At 37.7% G+C, this 11,606-nt stretch overlaps 1 protein-coding gene across 1 annotated transcript; it reads left to right on the top strand.

Annotated features, from left to right (window-relative positions):
- Positions 1 to 44: 44 nt before the first annotated feature.
- Positions 45 to 10,798, top strand: FNDC7 (fibronectin type III domain containing 7). The gene is made up of 13 exons (XM_065742818.1): positions 45 to 107; positions 487 to 505; positions 1,501 to 1,758; positions 3,493 to 3,747; positions 4,446 to 4,706; positions 5,170 to 5,427; positions 6,822 to 7,076; positions 7,525 to 7,782; positions 8,162 to 8,416; positions 8,790 to 9,044; positions 9,578 to 9,838; positions 10,218 to 10,247; positions 10,718 to 10,798. The coding sequence occupies exons 1-13, from the start codon at positions 45 to 47 to the stop codon at positions 10,753 to 10,755; spliced, it is 2,466 nt and encodes an 821-aa protein (XP_065598890.1). The 3' UTR covers positions 10,756 to 10,798.
- The last annotated feature ends 808 nt before the right edge of the window (positions 10,799 to 11,606 follow it).

The raw sequence follows: 11,606 nt of genomic DNA, 5'->3' as shown, positions 1-11,606 counted from the left end.
GAGCTGTGAGGCGACGCTGTCGGAGCCCGGGACACAGCTCCGACATGCGCGGATCGGAGCGAGCTTCGCTGCTGCTCGTCGTGCTGCTCCTCCACGGCCTGCGAGCGGTGAGTGGCACTAGTCTCCTCTCGAAGTATTTCTAAGTGTAGGAGTTTACAGGTGGCTGGCGAGGCTTTAAAGAGGGGAGGGAAAAATGAAAACGTGTTTTAGAGGCAAGGATCTTTCAAAGCCTGCCTGCAACTGAGCACTGCGTGCATATGCATCCAGAGAGGAGAACCAGGGATGTCATCATCCGGCGGCCTGTCTCGCTGGTTGTACAGTGCCTGTGCTTAAGCAGGCTGAACACACGTATCCCGTCACTGAAATGTGTTACAAACTGTTATTTTTTAAGTTGATACCGTTAGTACTGGCATTACTAGAAGTTTCTGATCTCCCCCCAGAAATATCTTCCTTTGTATTTCTAATTTTTTACGTCTTCCTTTTCAGGTCCTTTCAGCTAACACAGGTACGTCTGCAAAATGGTGTTCTGGTTTTTCCTGCTCATTTCTGAACAGGTCCAAAGAGAACATACAAAATTCTGATTTCTAATACATTCTGTAAGTTCTCAGTGTTTTAGGAGAAAAAAAAAAAGGAAAACTTCTCAAGTTGGATTGAGTTTTTAAAAACTAGTGATGGTATTGTTGATATCTTCTGTAAATTTTAAATCTCATTTTGTGGAGTCACAATTCTACACAATCAGACACTCGCAAATAGATACTGTCATGCCACAATGTGTTAATAACAATAAGTATCTTCTAAGCACTATATATTTCCTAGTTTTCTGTGCATTTTATACTTCCTACAGTCTCACGTTCTCTGCCAGGTGCTCCTATTGCTTTATGTGTGTTTTATATGAGAAATGCCAGACAGACTGCAAGGAGTGCTTTCAGGCTTTGTTTGGTCTCTAAGTGGGGTATTTCTAAGTATACAGAACTGTCAGTGTGTTAAACTTTTAACCATAGCCATGGTGTTTTAGTACCCAGACACTTACTGCAGCACGTTCTTTCCATGAGCTGCAGAGCACACACTCGATCCTATTCATGTGGAGTACTGTTCAACAGGTTGAATATTTATATGTGGATTATATACCGTATTTGTAAAAAATAAATAGACTAAAGTGGCTAAGGGTTTTCAGTAAAAGTTATCACCACAAGATGATATTATGAGAGCAAGTAGCAGTTATTGCAGTAATTAAGAGATTACAAAACTGAACAAGGGGAATGGCACTCCAGAATCAGTGGGATCCTGATCTGCTGAAAATCAGATCACGTGTGTGCTTGCTAAGGCTCTGAACGGTCATCTTGTCAAGACTTCACTATATTCAAGAACAACTGACATGTTTTTCTGATCATGGTTTGGTTTGTTTTTGTGTTTGTGTTGGTTTTTTTTTGTTGTTGTTTCTTGTTTGTTTTTTGTTTTATTTTTTCTGTGTGTTGTTTCGGTTGTTTTTGTGTTTTTTAGGTTTCTCTGTGTCTGTATATGATGTAACCTCAAGGAGCATTTATCTCAGATGGTCCAAGTTTTCAGGAGCCTCGTCTTACAGAGTCACAGCTACAGCTGAGAATACCATAGGCCATTCTTTACTGGCTCGTTTTAGTGATGTTACACTTAAGAGCACTCTAACTTCATTAATTCCTAATACTGTCTATGCTATACAAGCAGAAGCTATTGACAAAAATGGAATTATTCTGGCAGAAGCACAGACTATGCAATCAACAGGTTAGTAAGAGAACCTTTGTGAAGTGTAATTCCCATCATCCTCTGTAGGGTTGGGATTCACCCCTGATGTTTGTTGTATTTCTCGGGAATAGCTGCCGTTCCTTTTGAAGCCTTTTGCTGACGCTCGCACTGAATTTGGTAGTAGCACAATTAGCTCATTTTCTCCTTTTTTCCTGTATGTTTCCCTGAGCTGTCATACACAGCTCAGTCTCCAGCTTTCCAAGTTATCTGCCCTTTTATTACAAGTGCAGATGTGAAGTTATGCATTTGTCAACACCGGTGCTGATAAATGGTACTTTGTTTCAAAGGACTGCTAGCATATACATCATTGATGCATGATGAAGAACCTACATAAAATGCTTTATAACTTGTGCTGAAGTGTAATTGAGGAATTCTGTTTTTAAAATACCTTGCCCAGGGAGGTTGTGGGGTCTCCTTCGCTGGAGACATTCAAATCCTACCTGAATGTGTTCCTGCATGACCTTATGTAGGTGTTCCTGCCCCTGGAGTGGGGATTGGACTAGATGATCTTTTGAGGTCCCTTCCAGTCCCTGACATTCTGAGATTCTGTGTGATACTTCTTAGAAATAGCTATTACTTTTCCAGCTTTTGTTGTTGTTGTTTTTTTTAATAAAAAGAAATCATTGCAATAAAAACTAAAAGTAGCAGTGTTTATCCTGATATGTTGAAATGCCTTCTAATGCTAGATTAGTTATCTGAGAACAGAAATTTATAATTCATGATTTCTAATTTATTTCTTATATAACTGATACTGTATATTCTCTGTCTGACCTTTAGGCAAGGAACTCCATTAAATTTGCGTATAATTTGTTATGAATTGCTACTAAATACAGTATATTAAAAGGAAAAAAATAATGGTGCAATAGATGTCAACTTGTTCAAATACAGAGAAGGACACAACTGCAAATGTTCTGGAGTCATGGTCATAAAGAACATATGTTGTCAGTTTCAAAGAGGGACAAAAAAGGGTGTCTGGTATGAATAAATGAGAAAGTGCTTGGGTCTAGGAGAGCTGTCTTCCTAGAAATAAGTTTGCATTGAGGCACATATTGAAATCCCGAGTACTTTTTAATTCTTTGTCATAATTTAGACACTGTAATTTTGTCCTCTAATGAGTCTTTTGTAGTCCTGTAATAGACAGATTTGCTTTATATATGCTATATGCTGAAAGTCCTGATTACTGAACAGAAATTGCTTGTGGTTAAGAAACACAGTCTCTGTAGTCACTTAGTGACTGCAATACATAGGAGCAGACTGAATGACCTTCAGCATGAGGTATCAGAAAAGCATTTAATTGCAATATTTAATGTGATGCTATTGTATATTTGAGTATACCTGTTTTGAGCAAGGAGAAGGGATTCTCCCAAACTGTATGCGTCAAAGGAATTTTTACAGTCTTTCATCCTGGAAAATGTGTTGTCATAATAGTAGCAAGTCTTTTCAAATATTCTAGGTTCTCAATAGTCCTTGCACTTTATATGCTGAAAAGCATCTGTGCTGCTTTGTTTTGTTTTCCTGAAATAAAGGTAATTACATTATACTATGTAACTGTTTAAAATTGAAGAACAGATTTAAATAGTCAATAATTGAAGAATAAATCAAAATAATTAATAAAAGGTACAAACCATTTATCCTGATCTGTGTTTCTTAAATGTAAAGTGTTTCAGTTAGAGTTCCCCAGTTTCAGCACATCTTTTGTTATTTGTGTTTTAGCTCCAGACATACCTGTTATTGATCAAGCTTATTCAAAACTTAGCAGTAGCATCACAGTGGAATGGAGAGCAGTACCTGGAGCTACTAGTTATCTACTGTCTGCACAGGGTGGAGATTCCTGCGTTGAAACTGTAGTCACAAAGTCACCAGGGACAGTGATGGGATTGAGACCAGCCACCTGGTACAGGATCACCATCAGATCTGTAAATGCCGGAGGAAGGAGTCGGCCTTCACCTTCCAGAAAAACCACAACAGGTGGATTTTATTTTATTCAAATATTGTAATTTTTAGCATTTATGCAAGTATCTTAACTAAGAAAAAAAAAGTCTTGGAGCTGAGAATGAAGCGTACCACACCAATTATTATAATCTTGTGTTTTAAATTGTATTGCGAGCATTCTCCTTGCAGTTTTTGAGGACTAGAATTCTAATGCCTGCTTAATGACAAGGACATGGGTCTCAATTCGTGATTTTGTTTTGTGACAGTACTGAAAGTTAATAGAGCAGTTTTAATAGAGTTTGAATGAATGTATGGATTTGATTTTAACAAAAGACACAACTTGAGAGTATGGAATAAATGAAAGAAATACAGCTAAAAGTACAAAATCATCAGATAATGCAAAACTTAGTTGATGGGAAATGCAGAATCTTAGTGATTTGCGTTCTTCTAAGCACTCAACTTTTCGTAATTTGTTTATAAGTTGCATGAATTAGATTCAATTTACAAAACCTGTTATATAATGGAAGTACCAGATCAGTTTCATAATTTATTCTGCCAATCTCGCATTAATTTGTTTTCCTGGTTGTTTTATTTTTAGTAGTTTTATTATTGTTATTATTATTATATTTTAATAATTAGTTATTTTTTAATTTTTGTGTATTCATCTGGTATTTGGACCCTCCAAACAGTATTACTGAAAAACTTAAAGCTTAATTGATATTCTTTCTCAACAGTCTTGTCTGCTCCAATTCTGTCTGTCAGTTCCCCGAGCTACGATTCCATTGCAGTGAGCTGGAAAGCTGTGTATATGGCTGCTGGATTCTCTGTGTCCCTAATGAGATCAGATGGTTTGGGCAGAATGCTGAAGCAGAACACTACCAATACCTCCTTCGTATTTTCAGATCTAGATCCAGGAACTCTATATACTATAAAAGCATATGCCTGGAATGCCAATGGTCTTCCCGGAGATGATTTCACATATAATCAAAGAACAAGTAAGAAATTTTCTTTTCTGAAACTTTGTAAGCATTTTAAAATAAGATATGCCAAGAAGTATTTATGTACATATAATTATGTTACACTTTTCTCAAATATATTGGGTAGATTATTGTATCATACAAATTTTATTTCATAGAAACTCGGATGATGCATCCATGTTTAATGAATGTTCCTGAGGCAAAGAAACCAGTAACTACCAGCAAAGTTTTACAGGTTTGGGTAAAGATTACAGGTGCTTAGACTAATTTCAGGGTTTTTCTTGTTGTAAACAACGAATATTCAAATAAGGCAAGGAATTTCAAAAGAAAGCTTGTTGTCAAAGTACAACTACAATAATTTATTTAGAAAACAATGCTACAGCTGTAAAATCAACGAGGGTAAAAAAGTACTTCAGAAAATGATTGTCTGTAGACCATATGCAAAGCTGAATTTACAGTGTTCCAAACTGATATACCACAGGTCCTAAGGCACCCACAGATGTTCACATAGCTCTCAGTAGCGGAGCTTTAGGAGCTGTTGTTTCTTGGATGCCAGCAGAAGGAGCTCTGGCTTACAGTGTGACAGCCTCCAGCGGACTTCTGAAACTGAAGTGTAACACATCTTCTTCCTCCTGCATGTTACCATCACTCCAGTGTGGGTCTGAATATTCTGTTTCTGTCATAGCACATAATGATGCTGGATCCAGTAGTCCTACTGATGCAGTAAGCTTAAAAACTAGTATGTGAATAATTGATTATTACATAACTTATGGCATTTGGACATGTGTATTTAATCTCAAATGCTAGGCCTATAAAGTTCTTGTTTCTCAAAACTGTTTTTGCTTCTGAATTGTGTGCATGAACTATTCTGTGTCCCTTTGTACTTAGGGGATAATAGCCTAAATTCAGTGAAAAATGTGCAGTGGTGTATGTATTGTTAGCTGGAGTAAGAAGTGTGCATTTTCCTCTTACCAGTCAATTTGCTGAATGTAAAACTAACCCAAGAAATAGCAGATATATCCTACTGTGGGAGATCTGTCACAGATAGACTGGGAGGAAATGAACAGCACTGAGAACTGTTCTAGGCTAGATTTAGATGTAACCTAGTGTGCTGATTAACAGATAACCACTTACAACTAAAATTGCACCACTGCTCTGAAATAAGATGTGGTCAGAGCCCATTCCAGGTAGAAAGCTTTGGCAGCACAAAAGGTTGCTAATCTCAGCTACTTAGCACACTGCCATGTCAGAGATGAATCCTTTCTGTCCTGTTCGATGCATGATGGCCCATGCAAGCAAAACCTAAACCATATAAGCCGTGTGCTACCTTACAGACACAACTCAGTTACTGATTTATTTAATGTTACCTACCTCATTTTGACCACTTGTTGATGCGAGTTTGAGATCACTCGTGAGCAACTCAGAAATGGTTCTAATGGCATTGAAAGGCTTTGGTAAGACATTTTTAAGCTGTGGCCTATAGCCTTCTCAGCCAACACTGCCTCAGTTCGACCATGTGTAATCTAATTAGCAGCAAGCTAACCTCTTTGAACCAGAAGGAGGTGAAATATGTTAATTGAGCAGAACCTATGGAATTTTCACTATATTGCAAAATTTCAGGATGCCACCAGAGAGGAAACCTAAGCAAAATGCTTTTTTATTCAGACACAGACAGTAAGTTTCATACCACTGTATAAAAGGTTTTCACAGAAGTTTTTTAAATGGTGAATGCTACTATTCTAGTAGCACTTAAGCTACTATTCTGATTTAAGCTACTATTCTGATTATCATCCAGAACTATTGTCTGTGAGAACAGAATGTGCCAGTTCCTTCTCAAACACTGTCTGGTGCCTCTGGTTTTGTTTATGGGGTCTCCCTTCAGTACATCTCTTCTATGTAAATGGTGAAGGTAGCATATTTTTGTTCTGTACAAATCATAGTCACCTTTCATCTAAGTGTAAGTAACATCATCTGTAAAGACGTGTGTTCCTTTTTTCTTGAGCAAGATAGTTTTAGTATTCAAACTGAATAGAATAATTCTGTATAAACCAGATTTTCCTTTTTTCCCCCTGAAGAATAACTTAAATGCAAACATTCTGATTACAGTTTTTTTTTTTGTTTTTTTTTTTGCAGTTCCTTGTGCACCAGGAAATATATCAATTGAAGAGGATGAACGTGGAAATTTGTTGGTATCATGGTCTAGAGTAAATTTTGGTCACTATTATGTGGTTTTTGTGAAGAGTGATGATGGCTTGGAAGTATACTGCAACACATCACATACACAGTGCTATTTCCAGTCAGACTGTGGTTTCACCTACTTCATTAGTGTCTTTGCATATAACAGAGCAGGGCAGAGTCCTTTAGGTGATGTATTCAATTACACCACTGGTAAGTAGTAATGTGTTCTTGCACATTCGTTTTGGATCTGTTAACTGTATTTATGATAGAGTTGACTGTATTTTTTTTTTTAATTTTCTTAAGGCAATGACTTAAAATTCAATTTTTACTTAATATGGGGACAAAATAATCAGTTAAGTGGGAACTTAAAACATTCTTAAGAATTACTTAGATAATTTCTCGATGTTTTGAAATCTTAATTTAAGGATATTTGTAATTGCATGTATGTGTAAGTACGCATAAATACTATGCATTACATATACTTTATGAGGCTCTTGCTTAAAGGAAGAATGTGGAATTCACTTAGGAAATAAGTCTGGGATTAATGGCGCTGAATTTGAGCAAGACACCTTTGGCAGTTGAAGCTATGAAGCACAGAGGCAAACAATGCAGCTTTCTGCTCAGGCTGAACGTTCCATCCGTGCCTTGCCTATTCCAGCACCGTGCTGCCCCAGCGACTTCCGCGCCGTGCTGGTGTCGAGCGACACGGTGGAGGTGAGCTGGGCTCCTGTCCGCGGTGCTGAGATGTACGAGACCAAGGCTGCCTCCTGGACAGAGACCGTGCTGTGCAACGACACTGCCACAGCCTGCACGCTGTCTGCTCTGCGCTGCAACACCCGCTATAACGTCACCGTTTACTCCTTCAGCGAGGCCAGGGGCAGCAACACATCGTGTACATCCAAGGATGTGGCAACAGGTATGAGCGTGCCTACCTCCCTTTAGCAGAAGTAATTAGAGTGCAGTGATTAATGGATGAAAAGCATTGATAGAGAGCTAACTTACTGTCACTGACTAAAGTGAAAATATAAGGCTACCACACATATTTAAAAATATACTGTGATGAGGGACCTAAAGAAAGATTTAGACTGAAAACTACTGAAAATCAGATTTACAATTCATTGCTATTATTGTATGCAAAATCTATGTTCTTATTCCTGTGAGTTCTAAATTCATACCACATACAGCCATGTAAGGATTACATACTTTTTCAAAGGAGCTTGTTAGCTGTAACTCCAGATTAATTTTTATGTGTAACTGTTATACTACATGTAAATAACCTGTTGAACAACTTTCAGCTCCCTGCAGTCCTGAAATTAAAAATATCTCAAAGGAGGCTCTTTCTGTGATCAGTGTGCACTGGCACTCTAACAACGAGGAAGCTACATACATCGTAACTGCCCGAGGAGAGGCTGGACTTTGGCACTGTGCAAGCTCTGGAAACTCTTGTACCCTAATTAATCTTCCCTGTGGATCTGCTTTCTCTGTCAGTGTTATAGCAAGATCACCAGCTGGACAGAGCTTACCAAGCTACAGTGTCCCTTTAGAGACAGGTAGGTGAGAATTGTATTTGATGTGAAATATTTAGTATAGTGGCATTATCGTATTTCTAAATATGTTTATAAATACATATATAAAAATTACCATTTGTGCAGATTATAGTTTCTGTATTGTCTTCTGCTAAAACACATACATATCTGCGTGTGAGAGAGAATTTGCGTCAGTCTAAGAAGCCTTAGTGCAATCAGTTATATGTCACAGCTAACAAACATAGTACTTCCTTGTCAGTGTTTTGACTTTTAATATTACCAGAAGAGGCAATGAGGTTATGCCCATATCAACAAACTAAACAGCTGGAATCCTTCAAAATGCTGTGTTTTGTAAGTAAGTGAAAAACTGAATTGAATTCTCTACTTTTATTTTAAGCTCCTTGTTGCCCAAATGACCTGACACTAACTCAAGTGACACAGTCAGTAACAAACATCAGCTGGTCAGTTGGAAGGGGTGCACAGACGTATGCAACAACGTTGGAGTCACCAAAGGGACAGGCAAAATGTCACACTCTTGGTAACTACTGTCTCCTGGGATGCATCACATGTGGCACCAACTACACAGTATCTCTGAAAGCCATCAGTGAAACTGGTTTGACATCTCACTGCACATATCAAGGATATTCTTCCAGTATGTAAATAAATGGAATTGAGAAGAAAATGACTTAGTATACAGCTTAACTGAATAGTGTTCCTCTAATACAAGTAATATAACTGAAACTCAGCAGTTAATACAAGTACCCTCTCTTAAGTAAAAGTGCTTAGAATTAATGTCACATATCATTTAAACCCTGTTCTTACAATTTTTAAAGAAGCTTTAATAATAATACTCCAGAAACAAGTATTTAATTATGCTATAATTAAATTCTTGAACCCACAAACAGTTCTGAGGCTTTCTACATAGACTACTGCCTCCATAATAAGGGGGGAGTGACACTATTCCAGTACATAAAACATAATGCCTTATAACAGCTTCATAATTTGAATCAGAGTGAACATTTTCTTTCCTAAGTAAGCTGAGTAATTATTCTGGTTTTGTTAATTTCTCAAGGAAATGCTTTAGTGTGATGGTAATCATGTAATCTGATTGAAAATGCACTACAGGAATTTACAACACACTGTAGGTTACGAATATCCTTACTGATAGGTTTCTTATTCTGCTAGGTGCTTGCTGTCCTTCTGGAGTGAAGCTATACAGGCTTAGCAGTAATGGTATCCGGGTATACTGGCGAGCTTCTGAAGAAACAGTAAGCTACACTACTCATTTACGTGGCTCAAAAGGCAGTTTCACCTGTATGCCCAGTTCAGGTCTAAGTTACTGTGATATCACTGAGATACCTTGTGGGGATGTCTACACAGTGGTGGTATCTCCAGCTACTGACCAGAGGCCGAAGCTCACGTTTTGTCCTAAAAAAATATATTCAGGTAAATGTTCAAATTCCACACTTTTTTTTTCCCCCAAGCATAATAGATAGTTAAAATGTAACCAAGCTATTTGAGTAAAGGCAGCATGCAACAGAACTTTCTATTCTACTGTTGACTCCAGAGTAACTTTTGGGGGTGCTATTGTGCAGTATTTGTGAAGAGCTTCACAGGAAGTTAGAGATTAAACACAGAAAAGCTGCTTTTTCTTAATGTAGTTTTTGCATAAGGATCACTAGCACTTATTCACACAGACTCCTCTTGACTGGTGAACCTAGTGAATACAGACAAGTTGATTTTCTGTTGGGGAGCAGAGGTTATAATGCAAAAGCAAATAAAGCCTTAAACTTAACATTCGTACCTCTGTTTCATGTCATTTCAGTGACCTGTTCTGGAAGCTCTGTTGGAATGGGTAAGAACACACAATACATTCATTCTGAAATTCATGCTCATAGAAACCCGTTAGCATTGCACAAATCCAAGAAATTTGCAAATGCATACTTGACAGTCAAAGCTTAGCATTGTGCAGGTTTGTCTCACACTTCATCTTATAACGCATAAAAAATATTGTTACCTACACTGCTGCCTGCATACCATTCATTATGCCATTCTACACTGTCACATTTGCTATTTATCTAATAGTACATAATAAAAGGCAGGCTTCTCTTTCATAGCCCAGCCACTGTTCAGTTGTAAATTAAAGAAGGTCACTATTCTAAATGTGACTTACCTGAGTCCATTCTACTTTATTTCACAAGGGTTTCAACAGGATTGCCTGGTGCTCCATTTCTCTATGTAAAATGCTGGTAATGACTTTGAACACATTTCACTAGATAGTTGCTTTTCATCACTGGAATTATCTTAATTTCTGTATTGTTACAGTGATTTACAGAGGAAAGAGCAATGCAGAACACATCTAGATGGAAATTATGGATAAGGAGGTAAGTTACAATTAGGACTACACTGTACTAATCAGACCTTTTCTTCTACTTAAATTTTTGGGATCAGTGGCATAAGCTTAATTGATTGTATCGAATATAGCTGATCTGTTAGAAGTCCATCACATTCACCTCACACTGTACGCTCCTGTTATCAATACTGATTGATCCCCTCCTTCAGCAACCCATCTTTCACTCCCTCATTAAATTTCTAATAAAATTGTATTACTTACTGCCAAAAATGACACAAGCAGTTCAAGATACTCTCCGTTACTCATTTACTCTTTTTTCCTATGAAACATTACTCCTTCTCAGTGTACTAGTTTTCTGGGCAATTCACTGTCCTTGTCTCAGGATGGTCAGAATGCCTTTTTTATCCTGTTCTCCCCACCAAGGTTGATAATTCCCTTTGCTATTGTTCTTCAGCTATCCTGGTTGTTATAGACATTGTTAACATCATTCTCCCTAAATGCTCTTTCTCTGAAGCTGGAAAGATGATCTGCACTTAACTGCAAGTCATAGCTGCTTGAGAATGGGGAAGAGGGAAGCTTTACAAGTTTTAATCTAGGGCACTGAATTTCAGCCTCAGCTGATGAGATCGCCTTAAAATACAGGTGAACATAGGAGATCCTGGTAGTCTTGAACTGTATTTTTAAGAGTAAAGCAATGAGTTCTGAAAACTGTTCCAGATCAGTTACTGATCAGTAGGTATGTTCTAGACCTAAAGCATCAATGAAGCTGTAAAGAGTAAAATTCAACAACAAAGAGCAGTTTAGGTGCACCCAAAACAAGTTTGAGACTTAAGCATGCTACACCTATTTAAATCTGATAAG

This window comes from Cyrtonyx montezumae, unplaced genomic scaffold, assembly GCF_038088225.1.
Source record: "Cyrtonyx montezumae isolate F1298 unplaced genomic scaffold, pur_monq_1.0 scaffold_1, whole genome shotgun sequence".
Taxonomy (NCBI): Eukaryota; Metazoa; Chordata; class Aves; order Galliformes; family Odontophoridae; genus Cyrtonyx; species Cyrtonyx montezumae.
The sequence above is the reverse complement of the archived record's forward strand: the minus strand, read 5'-3'. Positions and strand labels throughout refer to the sequence as shown.